This window comes from Lissotriton vulgaris, chromosome 6 (genome assembly GCF_964263255.1).
Source record: "Lissotriton vulgaris chromosome 6, aLisVul1.2, whole genome shotgun sequence".
Taxonomy (NCBI): Eukaryota; Metazoa; Chordata; class Amphibia; order Caudata; family Salamandridae; genus Lissotriton; species Lissotriton vulgaris.
The window spans coordinates 1,351,697,164-1,351,713,687 of record NC_141694.1 but is presented as its reverse complement, the minus strand read 5'-3'; the positions used below and the strand labels follow the sequence as shown (position 1 = coordinate 1,351,713,687).

The following is a 16,524-nucleotide window of genomic DNA, read 5'->3' as shown; positions in this document are numbered from 1 at the left end:
GAGAGAGGAAAAAAGAAAGCAAGTAAGAAGAAAAAGGAAGAAAATAAAGTAAAGAAAGAAGGAAAGAATAAAGATTGAAACAGGAAGGATAAAAGAAGTAAAGTAAACAGAAAGAAGGAAAAGAAGGGGAGAATGAATAAAAGAAAGAAAAAAGAAAAGAGCAAAAGGGAAAGATAGTAAGATGATAAGAGAAGAAAGGAGGAACAACGAAAGAAAGGAGGGAAAGAAAGAAAAAAGGGAGGAAAGTAAGAAAGAAAAAGGAAGGAAAGCATGAAAGATGAAAGAAAGAAAGGTAAGAAGCAGTAAAAAAAGAAGGAAATAAGGCACGAAACATGAAGAAAAATGAAGGAAAGAATGAAGAGAAGGTAAGAGGAAAAAGGCAGAAACAACAGAAAGAAACAAAGACGGAAAGAAACAAAGAAAGACAACAACAGATAGAGCACACTGATTAGCTCATATTCAGAGTTCATGTCTGCTGATGTGTAATAGCACCAATCAGGTCACTCCAAGGAATTTACAAAAGCAGTGGCAGCATTTGAGATTTGATGAAGCTGTAAGTCCTGTCGTCGTATCAAAAGTGGCATGCTGTCACATTAGGCTCTAAAAACAAAGATGAAACTAACTTTATAATAAAATAAGAACAAAACAAAGGAACTGAAGGAACTACCTTGTGTGTTGAAGAGCAAAATGCAGTCACTCAAACTGAAGTTAACCAGTGTTTTACATAGGCTGAACCATTGGGTAGGCTGAACCATTGCCCCGTGCTATATGCTGTGGTGAACAGATTCAAAATATGAATGACACAACAGTGTTTGTACCTAAGAATAGTAAGGTGTCATCACTTACTTTGATAAAAGTCACTAAACGAACTGAAATATGCAAAATTGCCTCATTATCATGAACCACATTTACTGTTTATCCAATGGAAAAGGAGCATACATCATTAAAAAGGCAAAAGTGTATATGCAATTTTAATTTTAAAGATACACATCCTCAGCTTGGTGAAGGTAATTTAATCAACTATCATCTGACTCAAGAGGGACACCTGATAACCACTTGAAGTACTGCAGATTAACAAAAGAATTTCCAGGGTTTAGCATCTGACTCAAGAAAGACCTCCAGTAATGATTTGTGGTACGGCAGGTTTACTATTATCTTCTGACTCAATAGGACATCTAGTAAAGTCTTGAAGGGCTGCAGCATTATTGAAGACATCAAGCTATTGCTTCTTAATTTAGAGGATCATCTAGTAATAACATGATGTACTGCAACACTATTAAAATGTCCAGACCTACTGGCTTTGCCAGTGCTTGTTTTTTTGTAGGATTTGGGTGTCAACTCTGTGGAACAGCTCCCCAGGTTCTGATAGGTCTCAAGGATTTACGGCTAAGGTTCTCAGCCAATCTGTGGACAACCTATCCTGATTCAAGAGTAGTGCCATCACACACATTGGGGCACCATGTTGTGTACCCACACCGTGGGTACACAACATAACATAAGGAAAGAATCACAAGTCAGGTTCGAGGCACAGTACGAATTCTTAGGTGTAGCAATGTCACGAACCAGGTCTGAATATCGCTGGCAAGAACCGGATGCTCTAATGTGCAAGAATTGTCAGCTGAGAAATGCCTGTGGGTCTATAAATTGCAACCACACATTGGCAAAGCATCCCTTACAATGTGTGACTGACTGCACTTTTTGAATCCGGTCCTTCATGCCTCATATAATCAGAGACTGAAAGAATGTCAGTAGATTGTCAACGCACGCTTATTCTGGTAAGTACATATTCAACAAAAAGCTGTTCACATATTCCTAATTAACACTTAAATTGTTGAGATGCACAGAAATTGCTTAAATTGCATAGTTTCTTAAAAATCACGGAGTGCATCAAGGCGCTGTGCAGGGATGCGAGTTCACCAATAGATGGTTTCCATGTCAGTGCCTAAACCATGGCCACAGCACCTGAGAACCAGGTTAGGAACTTTTACATGTTTATTACTTTTACAACTCCTTTTTAAAATACTAATCAAATGACTTGTACATTTCATTTTCGTTGTTCGCACACAGAATATTACTTAGCACTTTACACATTTAAATTAATGGCATTTTAATGAAGTACTTACAGGTAAATTGGGAACTGAATAGTGATTGGTAGGAACACTATCTACTTACCATACCTTCGGAGAGCAACAGCTTGCCACAGGAAATTGAAAATCACTTTTGACGAGTTTTTAGAAGCCCAAAGGCAATCTTTAATGTGCAGGACATGAAACAGAAGAGATGCATTGTCATTAGGCGGAAACAGTATCCTTAATGCTCTGCTTCCATGAAATGATGCTGGTCGCTGGGGTACCTGAAAATGCAGCCCCATTAAATCCTCATTAACTCACACCGAGTTCTGAGTTGCTTTTCAGTAGTAGCTTGAGGTATTTTAAATGTCATTTAACACCCTCTTTGCAAGTTTGTCATTAGATTCTAATTTGTACTCGTCTTCAAATAATACAATTAATGCACTACTCCGTTTAATTAAACTGTCTCAATTTCATGGCTTGACCATGTTGTAAAATCCGTTCTAATTCTCGATCTGACATTATAAACCAATGTCCACAGAGAAGCACACCATGTTAAATTGTTGGATTAAGACAGGACTATAAGTACAACAGCTGTTTTCCTTCTAAGTTCTCTGTTTATAGCACTTAAAGAGTTCTCATGTAGTAATAAAGGGCAGGTGAGTTTCGCCTGAATTGGGTTGGGTATCTGAAACAAACATGTAGTGATAGATTCCTTACCTTAGAATTACCCCCAGGCTTCAGACTGGATCCGGAAAGTTTTCGTCAGCAGTACCCCTGCGCGTCAGAAGGTGGCTTCATGCGGCTCAGCGTCCGTCGTTGGCGTTGTGGTCGCTGGGAAGTTGTCGCGGCAGCTACTTAGATGCCGCCCTTGCGCGCTGACATCAGTTCTTTCCTTTTCCGCTCCAGCAAGCGCAGATCCGGAAAGAGCATTTTTTTGTGAGTTTTTCAAGACCTTTTTGTCTCTATTTTTGAGTCGATCGACTCCTGGTGCAGTAGGGATGCCCAGCTTCATGTCTTGCGCTGACTGTCATCGCATGATTTCAGTGATGGACCTGCACCGCATTTGTCTTTACTGCCTGGGGCGCGACCACAACCCCAAGTCGTGCCCCGACTGCCGGGCCATGGCGCTGAAGACTTTGCAAGAGCGGTCCCGAAAGCTGCTTGAAGTCTCGCAGTCGGCTCCGCACCGCTCAAGGTCCCGGTCCGTGGGAAGTCGAGGGACCGGTCGCGGAGCCAACACCATCGTTCGTTGGGATCAAAGTCTTTGCGCTCGGGTTAGGTAAGACAAAGCATCACAAGAAGTCGAAGAAGCGTCGTTGTTCTCCGACTTCCCCTCGCCTGTCGGGTCACGCAGCTGAGGGTGCGAGCCTACGCAGTCGCCATCAGCCTACCCGCCCTTCCCGGGTCTGTCGGCGACTCCGGACCAGCTGCAGGAATTTCTGTCAGCCATGGCCCACTTCTTTGGGCCGTCGGGCCCCGCCGGCACACCGTCGGGCCCGACTGGGGGCCCTCATCTTTACTGTTGGTGGCTCCGGCATTGCTGTCGGCTCCGGCACTGCAGGGCCCCCAGGGATCTAGGCCTGGATCCCGGTTGACACTGGTTGACCTTGTGACACCTCCACCGACTTCAACCCCACCGGCACCACCTCCGACGTCGCCCGTCTCCCCGGACAACATCGTTCCCGGTTTCAGCCCTGCTGTGGACACGGCGCAGAAACAGCTTCGCTCAACGTCGATTCCGAAGCCGATGGGGCTTTTCTACCCCTATGTCTAACCTCCTTATTTTCAGCCTGTTCATCAGCTTTCGGAGGTAGGAGATGACTGGGAGGGGTCTGAGGACCCTCTCCCAGCGCAATGTGAGCTTGACCCGGACTGGGCAGAGGAGCTGGGCGATGCCAGGGGTCTTGCTACCTTTTCTGACCTTGGCATGCTAACTCCTCCTACCGTGACTATGGAGGAGGGTGCAAGTTACGCAGTGGTGTTGCGTAGGGCAGCCAAGGCTCTCCACCTCGAACTCCCTACAGTGGCTGTCAGGACTAACCTCCTGACAGAAGTGCTTCAGCCGGTGGCTACCTCTGCGGAGCCACTGCTGCCTTTTAATGATGCACTTTCAGATGTTCTTTTGGGCATCTGGTCCAGGCCCAAACCAGAGGCTCCTGTGGATAGGAACTTGGCCCAACGCCATAGCCCGGCCCCGGACGACCCCATTTTCCTTTCCCAATAATCCACCCCTGAGAGCTTGGTGTCCAAGCCTCTGTGTCCCAAAGCGCATTCCCTACCGCACCTCCGGACAAGGAATCCAAGAAACTGGAGCAGTTAGGAAAGGAGATTTTTTCTTTCGCCAGTTCAGGGCTGTGGTCTGTGAACACTGCATGCCTCTTAGGCCTTTATTCCCACTCTGTGAGGGATATGGTGGTCCAGGTGCTGCCTCCGTGTCTGGAGGAGGCCCGGACAGTGCTCTCTCAAGCTATTGCTGAAGGTTGAGATGCAGCAAAGTTCACGATTCGATGTGGCCTTGACACCACCGACTCGCTGGGCAGGGATTTTTCCACAAAAAAGCCCTGCCTGGCTGAGGACTACTGGTTTCTCTAGGGATGTCCAGAACACCCTGATGGACATGCCCTATTATGGCATTCGCCTTTTTGGCAACAAAGCAGATAGTGCGTTGGAGCGTTATAAGGACATGCGAGCTACGGCCAAGTCATTGGGCCTTTCCGGCACGGGCCCTCCTCCGCTTTCTGCTTTTTGCTCCTTTCGTGACCATGGAAGGGGCACCCCAACATGTTCGCTTCAGAGCCACAAGCCTGCGCAGCAACATTCTTAGCGCGAACGTGGGACCCTCCGGGGTGGGTCAGGGGGCAAGCGGGCGGGTTAGTCCACCTCCACCCCGGCCAACACTGCCTCCAAATCTTCCTAGTCTGGTTTTTCAGGCCTATCAAACGCCAGTGGGCAGCAGGATTCACCATCACCTCCCCCACTGGCGAACCATCACTTCAGACAGCTGGGTTTTACAAATAGTCCGAAGGGGCTACTCCCTCCCCTTCGAGACTACCCCTCCAGCTATGCCACCCCAGTACCACCGCATGTCAGGGGATCACTTGGCACTTCTTCAACAAGAAGTCGGGCCCTCTTGGCCAAGGGGGGCATTGAGTGCATTCCTGTGCCAGAAGTAGGACGTAGTTGTTATTCCCACTACTTAATGGTGCCGAAGAAGGACAAGGGCCTGCGTCCTGTCTTGGACCTCAGGGACGTCAATCACTTCCTCCGGAAGGAGAAGTTCAAGATGTTAACTCTAGCTCAGGTCTTGTCTGCCCTCGACCCTGGAGACTCGATGGTAGCGTTGAACCTGCATGACGCATATTTCCACATTCCCGTTCTGCTGGCCCATGAAATGAAATGAAATGAAAATGAGTTTTGTAAAGCGCAGAATAGCTGCCCGGAGGCGTCCCAGCGCTGAGAGCTAACCAGTGTTCTCAATGGGGCTGAATACAGAATGACAGACTATTTGTTGAACAGAAAAGTTTTTAGGTTTTTCCTAAAAGAGGTAAGGTCCGAGTTAGACCTGAGATGAAAAGGTAGACTGTTCCACAATTTGGCCGCGTTCAAAGAGAAGGAGCGACCTCCTGATCTGGACCTTTTAACCTTTGGCACAACAGCTAGTAAGGCATTGGTAGACCGGAGCTGTCTACTGGGAAGGTAGGGAGTGATTAAAGGGCGACTGATCAGTGGCCCAGTTTCCCAGAAAGATTGATGAGCGACACAGAGGGATTTGAAGCTGATCCTCTCTTTCACCGAAAGCCAATGTAGTCTTGTTAGTCCGGCCTTCACAGAGGTCCTACGGGGAAGCTGAAGCAGGGTCCGAGCCGCACAATTCTGAATTACCTGCAACTTTTTTACTGTGGAGTCAGGGGCACCAAGGTAGAGCGCATTTCCAAAGTCAAGCCTTGCAAGTATCCGTCCCTGGACCACAATTTGTCTGGCCTCAAATGGTAGAAATGGAAGAATCTTCTTCAATATTCTAATGAGGCCAAAATAGGTGGCTGATAGTACAACGGCCTGATGGTTGAACGTCAGAGACTTGTCCAACCAGACTCCCACGCTCTTGATGGGATCCCTGGGGGCTGGGGGGGTACCTAGGCATGCTGGCCAGATCTGATTGATCGTGGATGGTGCTAGATGTCCCAGCATCATAACCTCTGCCTTGTCCCCATTAAGTTTGAGACAAGACAGGGTTATCCATCTACTGACCTCGCTCAGACATCCCGCCAGGTCCACTGAGCCTACAGGGTCTCCAGCCCGAGTGAGGGAGACCACCAGCTGGGTATCGTCCGCATAGGTAACGATCTTAATACCGTACGGACGGACAACACCAGCTAGCGGTCTCATATAGACGTTAAACAACGTCGAGCTTAATGAGGAGCCCTGCCGGACTCCGCAGTCCAAGGGCTTACTTGTGGAGATGGTTGCTCCCTCAAAGACCTGAAATTGCCTACTGGATAGGAATGAACAGATCCACTCCAGCGCTCCTCCTTGAATCCCAATTTCCCCGAGGCGCTGCAACAAGATGGTGTGATTTACGGTGTCAAAAGCGGCACTGAGATCGAGGAGGATGACTGCCACCGATCCTCCCCGATCCAAGATGCCCCTTGTTTCCTCCAGGACCGCCAACAGAGCCGACTCCGTCCCATGCTTGGGGCGGAAACCGGTCTGCGAAGGATCAAGGAGAATATTTTCCTCTAGGAATTTGGTCAGGAGACTGTTGATGTATTTTTCCAGTAGCTTACTGGCCCAGGGGAGCAAGGAGATTGGACGACAATTACTAAGATTGGTGATGCTCATATTAGGCTTCTTAGCAAGTGCTTTCACTGTGGCTTCTTTCCACTTAGGGGGGACTATATTGGTAGAAATAGAGGCATTAAGTACCTTTAGCATGACCGGTAGAATGGTCTGACTAACGGTCCTTAAAAATCTAGGAGGGGCAGAGTCGCTGGGAGAGCCCGATTTCACCTGGGTCATTAGGCTTGCTAATAGGTCCGACTGCAGCAGTGGAAAATTCTCCAATACTGGAGATTTATTTTCTGCTACCCCATAGTTGGGGAGGCCAGCAATAGCTTCCTGATTCTGTGATTGAATAGTTGGGGAAGCAAAATAGATACAGTCTATTTTATTAAAAAAGTAACCTGCCAGCTCATTACAGCGAGCTTGTAGATCCTCGCTGTTTATCGGAGGCTGGGGAAATACAGTAAGACTTTTTACTATTTTATATATTTCCCTCGAATTGGACCTAGCATCATTGATCTTTTGTGTGTAGTGCTGGGAATGAGCTTTTTTGATCTCTAGCTTATAGTTCCTGATGGAATTTCTATATGCTATTTTATCAAGGTCTGTGTATCCCAGACGCCATTTTCTTTCCAGCCTTTTGCACTTTCGTTTGAACTCCCTAAGCTCTATAGTGTACCAAGGGGCTGACATCCTAGACCTTTTTGTTCGAGATTTTACTATTGGGAGAATAGCATCCAGTGACTGGGTAATCCAGCTATTGAAAGTCTCATTTGCTTCTATAGGGTCTGTAGTAATTAGGGGGATTGTGGCTTGAAGCTCGCGAGCCCACTCATCAGTAGACAGTTTCGGCCAATCTCGAGCCTCCCGTAAACCTGTCAGAAGAGCAGGCGGTTTAGGGATGCACCAGGTAAGCTGAATAAGTTGATGATCTGTCCACGGAAGATCGATAAGGGGGCTCTGTCACGAGACCCGGGCAGTTACTAAATACTGGGTCTAGTAGATGTCCTTTCACATGTGTAGGTGAAGAGACGAGTTGGACCAGCTGTAGTGCGGATAGGTCGGCAATTAGTTCTTGGGCAGCGTGATCAGCAGTGTCTTCAAAGTGCATATTTAGATCTCCTAACAGCGTGAAGTTGGCTGATGTAATAGCCAGATCTGCGATTATTGAAGGCACAGAATCTAGAAACTGCCTGGCCGAGCCAGGGGGACGGTAGGCCAGAATTCCAGAAAAATGTAGGTTAGATGAAAATTCCAAATTGAACGACACGCTTTCACAGTCAAGAACAGAGGTGGAATTACATCGACAGGTGTAACTATCTTTAAACACTATTGCTAAGCCTCCTCCCTTTCCAGAGATACGATCTGTTCTGGCTATTTGGTAACCATGCGGTAGCGCTTGGACAAGATCGGGCACCAACGATGCAGTTAACCAGGTCTCTGTGAAAAAAAACGCATCCGGGTTATGCTCCTCGAGCAGTATGGATATTTCAGTTTGGTGCTTGGGCATCGATATGCAATTGAGGAGGAACATTTTGAAGGATTTCTGATGTTCCATAGTCAGAATGCCTCTAGGGTGAAGATTACAATGCCGACACTGAAAGGGCAGGTTTAAAGGATGATATGAGTGGTCACACTCTTTTTTTACTAGGGGTCTCAATCTTAACAGCTCGTTAAAGTTGTATCTTATGTGGTGGCCCGGAGAATGGACAGGGGTCGTGGCCCCTGGCCCCGTCCGGTCGCGGACGGGCGCAGACGGGCCTGCCTTTGGCGCACCGCCGGCGCGCCCGCAGCGCCCGCCCGCAGCGCCCGCCCGCAGCGCGGACGGGATGATGACATCATTTTATGCGAGTTAGAGGCGGGTGGGAGGCGAGCAACAACTCGAACGCCAACCCTGATTCCCCCCAATATGGCCTCCTAAGCCCAGCTTCACACAGCGTCAGCGCTGACTCGGCTGCGCTGGGAGTGGGGACAAGTGTGAAATGAACCAAGTATTGGTAGGTTTTAAAATGAAATAATATCAAAGTCAGGCGCAAATCAATTTAAAAATCAATTTTAAAAAAGCACACAATTTTACAAGTAACAGCCCCCGGCTCAAGCCTCAGGGGTCGAACACGCGCTAGCAATCAGCGCGCTCGCGTTACACTGCCGCTTTTGTATCTGGGCGGGCGGGAGGCAAGCAACAACTCGAACGTCAACCCTGATTCCCCCCAATATGGCCTCCTAAGCCCAGCTTCACACAGCATCAGCACTGACTCGGCTGCGCTGGGAGTGGGGACAAGTGCGAAATGAACCAAGTATTGGTAGGTTTTAAAATGAAATAATATCAAAGTCAGGAGCAAATCAATTTAAAAATCAATTTTAAAAAAGCACACAATTTTACAAGTAACAGCCCCCGGCTCAAGCCTCAGGGGTCGAACACGCCCACAAGTGTTATTTGTGGTTCATGTTAGGCCACGAGCACTTTCAGTTTACTGTGCTCCCTTTTGGCCGCAAGAGCGCCCCTCGGGTGTTCACAAAAGTGATGGCGGTTGTCGCAGCTCATCTGCCCAGATCAGGGCTGCCAGTCTTTCCCTATCTCAACGACAGGCGAGCTCACCCGGACAGTCATCTCCCACCTCCAGACTAGGGCTGATATCCTGCATTTGCTGGGGTTCTCCATCAATGTACTGAAGTCTCACCTGATTCTTTCTCAGAAGCTCCTCTTCATCGGAGCGGTTCTGGATACGACGCACCTTCAGGCCTATCCTCCCGAACTGCGAGTCCCGTATGTTCAGGCTATGATTCTGATCTTTCAGCCTCTCTCCTGGGTTTTGGTCAGGATGACCCTGAGGCTGCTGGGCCTCATGGCCTCCTGCATCCTGCTGGTCCCTCATGCCAGATGACATATGAGGTCTCTGCAGTGGGACCTGAAGTTCCAGTGGGCGCAGCCTCAGGGGAACCTGTCCGATTATGTCCAGATCTCGAAGGGCACTGCACAACAGCTGCAGTGGTGGCTCACGAACCAGCATTGGGTCAATGGCAGATCCCTGTCCTTTCCCCAACTGGAGCACACAGTGGGGATGGATGCGTCCCTCTTGGGATGAGGGTGCCACTTGGGAGAGGTGGGGATCAGAGGCCTCTGGTCTCCGGCAGAATTCTGGCTCCATATCAATCTTCCGAAGCCTCAGGCAATCTGACTTGCGCTGAAGGCATTCCTTCCCTCTGTCAAGGAGAGAGTATTGCAGGTGTTCACAGACAACACCACCGCCATGTGGTACTGTAACAAACAGGGCGGAGTAGGGTCATGGACCCTATGTCAGGAGGCTCTGCGCCTCTGGACATGGCTGGAACATCAGGGCATTTCCCTGGTGGTTGAACACCAGGCAGGTTCACAGACCGCCAGGGCTGACAAACTCAGCCACAGGTGCATGATGGATCACAAATTGGTCTTCACTCGGACGTGGCGCAAGGTCTCTTTCAACAATGGGGAGAGGCTTGGTTAGGTCTATTCGCCACCGAAGAGAACGTGCAATGTCAGCGGTTCTGCGCATTGGAGTTTCCAAGGCAGCACTCGCTCGGTGACTTTTTTCGTTGCGAGTGAAGTTGCGGTCTGTTGTATGCCTTTCTGCCTATACCAATTCTGCCAAGAATGCTGAAGGAGATCAGGCGCGACCGGGCCCAAGTCATTCTTGTGGCTCCGGACTGGGCTTGAAGAGTTTGGTATCCCGAGGTACTCAGTATGACCATCGGTCCCCCGATCCGACTGCCTCTTCGGGAAGATCTTCTGTCACAGCAGCAGGGGACGGTCATCCACTCAAACTTGTCCAGTCTCCTCCTCTTTGCGTGGAGATTGAGCAGCGGCAGTTGATTCCTTTCGACTTGCCTCCTGAAGTCTGTGATGTTATTCTGGCAGCCAGGCGTCCCTCTACAAATTTGTGGCATGGTGCACAGCAAAGGCTGTAGATCCCCTGTCTGCCATTTTTTCAGAAGTCCTACTGTTCCTTCTTTTTTTGGCCCAATAGGACTCTGCTCGGGGTACTATCAAGGGCTACCTTTCTGCTATTTCGGCCTTTCTCAGGCTCCCTGATCAGCCTTCTCTTTTCATGTCCCCTGTTTTAAAGAGATTCCTCAAAGGCATTCCTCATCTTTTCCCTCCTATTCCCTTCGTAATGCCACAGTTGGATTTGAACCTGGTTCTCACATATTTATTGTGCGCTCCCTTTGAGCCTCTTCATAACTGTTCTCTTCATCTGTTAACTTTGACGACCGTTTTCCTGGTTGCCATCACCTCTACCAGGAGAGTGAGTGAGCTGCAGGCTCTTTCTTTAAACCTCCTTTTCTGTCTGTCCATCTGGACAAGGTGGTGCTCAGAGCATGTCTATCCTTTCTGCCAAAGGTTGTAACAGCCTTTCACATCAGGCAGACCATCACTTTGCCGACCTTCTTTCTGTCTCCGCATCCTTCCAGAGAGGAAGAGAGGCTCCACCATCTGGACCCAAAACGTGCGCTCTCATTTTACCTGAATCGCGTACAACAGTTCCGGGTGGATGACCAGCTCTTTGTTGGCTATGTAGGCGCCACGAAAGGTTGGGCCGTACACAAGTGGACTATCTCCCGATGGGTCCTCTTATGTATAAAAGCCTGTTACTCTCTGGCGAAGAAGGAGCCTCCGGTGCGGCTGCGCAACCCATTCCACCAGGGCGACGGCTGCCACTACGGCTTTGGGACGTGGTGTCCCCTTACAAGACATCTGTCAGGCAGCTACAGGAGCCTTGTTGCACACTTTTACTAAGCACTATTGCCTGGACAGCCAAGTCTGGAGGGACGGCTTCTTTGCCCGTTCTCCAGGACTTCCTAGTGTGATCTTGGTTCGCAGGCCCACCACCGGGGTTGTTATTGCTGGGGTATCTATTGTAAGGTAAAGAATCTATCACTACGTGTTTCTTTCAGATGAACAAGTTACTTACCTTGGATAACAATATATCTGTAAGAAATATTAGTTAATGATAGATTCCTTAGCGCCCCACCCATCCTCGCCGTTTCTGCGAACTGATTTCTAGAGTTAAGGTAATCCCTTTCAGGGCCCTAGTTTCAATGCACCAGCGGTCAGTATCTTGCATGGCTCTGCTTTCCTGGCATGGAAATTCGTTTACAGGACTGACGTCTAAGTTGCTACCGGGACGTCATCTTGGCGACCACGACGCCAACTATGGACATGGAGCCGCACAACGCCACCTTCTGACGCTCAGGGGTACTGCTGATGAAAACTTTCCGGATCCAGTCTGATGCCTGGGGGTAATTCTAAGGTAAGGAATCTATCACTAACTAATGTTTCTAATGTTTTCGTTACCAAAGGTAAGTAACTTATTAATTATTAAAACAGCACTTATAAAATGCTATATTTGATTACTACAATGCAAACAAGTGACATGTTTAATAAACATAAAACTGTTAGTAAACAGTCCATTTGCTTGTCTGGTTGCCATTTTTTAGATATGTAACTCACACAAAATATAGGGTAGCAATATACTCTCCTGTATGGACACAGGACAAGGGAGTGAAGAAACGGGCTCAACCTATATGTGGACAAAAACCCTCACTTACCCGAGGGTGACATGCTTCATCATTGAGTTTCTCCAACACACGGGGACTGCAAGGTACCCCGTGTGGGCTACGACTTAACACAAGAGGGGAGGAGCTGGAGTGCAAAGCACTTGTTGGTTCTACCAACTCGACATGGTGAGGAGGGGCAGAGTGCAAAAAATGTGTAGAACGTGTGTATTATAAACTACCTATTTAGGGGTTACAACTTCATTCTGCCACAGGGTGTAAGAACAATCCTGTAAATAAATTAATCTTTATTGAGAGCTCACAGCACACCAGGGTATATCGTCATTAAGGCCTTTCTGGTGGCTACCCAATCTGAAAACCCATCTTTGTTCTCTGCGGAATAACACTGTTTCTAAGGGTTCTTATGTCTCTATGGTAGTAGGGTTTGTCCAGTACCACCCATTTGAGGTCTCCCTCTGTATGTCCCATATCCAGAAAATGCCTAGTTAGTTTGGTGTTGGATTTTTTCAGTTTCATAGAACTCTTGTGTTCTATCATTCTTGTTTTAACTTTTCTAGTGGTACATAATACAACTTACAGGGGCATTAGATCAAATATATTACTGCCTCCGAATTACAATTTGTATGATTAGTAAGTAACCAGGGAGTTTTTAATCCAAGTTCTAATTCGACTGTAGGTGTGGTTATATGGCAGACCGCGCACGATCCACAAGGATAATGACCCAGGACAGGAGCACCAGTATGTATAGTCCGTACCTGGTTGTTATTATGTATCACTCTCGGCCGAGAGTGTACCAAAATGTTACCAAGATTTCTGCTTCGTTTAATAGCAAAAAGTGGTCTCTCATTAGTTTTTGCTCCCTTATTTAAGATATGCCAGTTGGAATTAATGGCTTTCTTTAAAGTAGTGCTGAGATGCCGTATTTTTTATTCAGGAGGGCATTTCTTTTAGACGGATTAGTATGAGTAGTACAAACTATGAAACCATTTTTCTTTTACTACAATATGACTATCGTCAAACAATTATTGAAGCTAATTCATACGTCAGTCAACTTAGAACATCCACCATATATAGAAACTGTTCAGTCAAATGTTTTGACGGTCCTAATAGTGGGTTGTTTGTCATAAAGTCAAACACAAATGGATAGGAAAGGAAAAATATGAGGGAACTGGCATTTTCAAGCCACTCTACAGGATGTGAAGTTCTCTCCTAATACACTTACAAGATTGCTGCCTCTCTCCTAAACTTCAGAAAACTACAAGAAACTGAGGGAAACATTTCCAAACTTTTGTCTTAAGGCAGCACCAAAAGCCTTTGTGTTACACTGCCGTACATCAAAAGAAAAGGGCAGGAATGTGCCGCATCTGTGAGATACGGTGCATTACTGTCCTCTTCCCCAGTGCTGGTGCAAAATTAGCTGCCATGTGTCAACACAGGCACCCTTGCACCATGGAGCTACAGTGTCTGCTTAGTGGAAATTATTGTTTTTGTGCAACCAGAGATAGTTATTTCTCTTCATTGTTGATGCCCTACGCCACTCCTTGGAAGGTGTATGCTTTTGACGAATACCCAGGTTAACAGAATGTTGTAAATGTGGGAATGTGTCAAATGACATGGGTTTTACGTGGGAACATTCACCACAACGCCTATGGTATGCCTCCCCATTGCAGTGTGAGGCAACAAAGCGTCCTGCGCTAAATTGCCTCACTCCATATCTACAAGGCCATGAAAAGCCACGCAGTACGTGGCCTTGTAGATACGGCAATGCATTGTGCTCCGCCAGAACGTCAATATAAGTGGCATTCAGGCAGCCCATAGCGACTTGTTAATAAACCCCTCACTCCTTCAAACAGAGCCTTATTCACCACTATTAGCCACGCAACTCACCAATATAAACCAAAGCGGCACCGTTTGATCACCCATTTCTTCTATTATATTCCTCTTGCGTACAGGATACAGAAATATCCGTTCTCTCTTGTACAACTCGTTATTGTTCCTGTTTTAGGTTGATACAAAATTAAACTGATATGTTCATAATACAACAATTAAAAAGGAAATTATCCAAATCTTGGCAACAGCTTGAATGTTAAACCCAATAGGTCTGTTTCCTTAACCCACAATCAGTAAGGGAGTAAGTAGTTAGCGAGCAAGTCAACATGTTTTATTTGTGCAGATAGGTTGATAGAGTTGGGACAAAAATATGTGTTTTCTTCTCTTCCTTCATAGCTGGTGTTAACAGTCGGATTGCTAGCTGTTGTGGTATATCTGTACACAGTGGTGGCTTTCAATTTCTTCAGGAAGTTCTACAACAAGAGTGAGGATGGAGAGTCCCCAGACATGAAGTGTGATGATATGCTCACGGTAAGCTTTTACAATGAATATATAGTTTTTCTCAGAGTCACTTTAAAGATGCGCTATTAATAAGAACCCCAAATGCAAGCTCCTATAAATTCTCATACGTGTAACTTTTGGCTATTTAGTTTAATATTATCGACTATGGAGCAAAGCATCATAATTTCAGCTTGCCCCAGTATTGGAACTTTCCCGTCGTCGGAATGGGAGTCTCTGTAACAAAATAACATAGCAGTAGGTGCAAAAGAGAAAGAAACAGGCCTAGGCTATATCACCACAAAAAATATTGCAACAATAAGTATTGACAAAAAAATAGAGGACACAACTATTGACTTTATATACTTATTATCGAAAGTACAAAAATATCAACTAGAAAAATAATGTAGACCCCAACGTTCCACAACTTTGCCGTTACATAGGTCAGTATATCGTATTTCAAATATTTAACACTATGTTAACTTTGGAAATAAATAAACTTTAAATACACTTAAAAAAATACACAAAACATTGAAAGGATATAACTAAATTTTATAATGTAAATAATGTACAATTAAATATATAATGTTAAAATACACTTAGAAAACAAAAATATGTGAACAATAAACCATATGAAATTAATATATAGAGTAAAACATACTAATAAAAAATACAAATATCTTACAAAGCTACACATTAAAATCTTATAGCAATATACAATCAAATTATTACAATGCAAAAGTGATAAAAAAAACTAACATTCCTCAAAATGTAAAATAGGTGAAATTATGCAACTAAAATCATTAACAATAATTTCATATTAAAATTAAATCACACAAATAATATGGCAATCAGTAGCTTTATTCGATCTCTGTTTGATCATTAAAACAAATAATCATAAAAGAGCATCACATCAGAGATATATAACGGTAAATTGCAGATCCAAGTAGAAATCATACATATAAAATGAGTTAAAAAGTAGATATTTTACAAACTAAAACAATAAAGAGCACATTTAAGAAAAGTAGCAACTCAAATGCATGCCTTGGGTGAATGAAGCATCTGTAAGTATAATAGCGTCTGAGTATATCTGGTCACCAAATCACTTCTGAGTAACAGGATTAAAAGAGAGTGAAACAAATGAGAGGAACGAGGGGGCAAGTTTAATGAGGTCCAGCATACATGCTCCGTAGAGATAGTGTACAAAGAGGGTATGAAGTTCCTCAAGGTCTGAGAAAATAACGAGAAAATGTAGACGGGGGAATTACCACCACACGTTAGTCGTTCCACCGAGGAGGCAAAAAAAGGGAGGGGGAATTTCCCTTATTGTAACTAGGACTCTCACACACCTAGCAAGCTAGGTGTCCTGCTTCATCATATGAGCCTGCCCCTCGCGTGGACGGCGCTGCAATACCTGAACCAGTTCCGGCAGCAGGGTAGGTTAGGGACAAAGCGTTCATTGACCGTAGGACACACATTGGCGTTCATATAGGCGGCCGGACTCCGTTGCGAGCCCTCATAGGAAGCAATTGTGGGTACCGTCCTGACTACATGGTATGTAGGTTAACCAGTATTGGGGGATCTTTCATAGATTCACATGCCTGAATCATTCCCCGTCGCTGAGGTGGGAATCCCACGGAATATAAAAAAAGCAGTGGCAAAAGTAAATTACAGTAGTAGGCCCTATGAGAAAGCCTGAGGCCTAGATTGTAGTAGCCCATCTACCTCATTATGCTAAAAAGACCAAAGTCTTTGCAGCAACCAATCAGCTCACAGCACCCTCTAGAACCCT

The 16,524-nt window shown here is 46.1% G+C and overlaps 1 protein-coding gene across 1 annotated transcript in view; it reads left to right on the top strand.

Annotated features, from left to right (window-relative positions):
- RYR2 (ryanodine receptor 2) overlaps positions 1 to 16,524 on the top strand; it is a 3,481,211-nt gene that overhangs the window by 3,328,768 nt on the left and 135,919 nt on the right. The window contains exon 99 of the mRNA XM_086925791.1: positions 14,631 to 14,765. Within this exon, the coding sequence (XP_086781917.1) occupies positions 14,631 to 14,765 (135 nt within the window). The remainder of the gene's footprint in view (positions 1 to 14,630; positions 14,766 to 16,524) is intronic.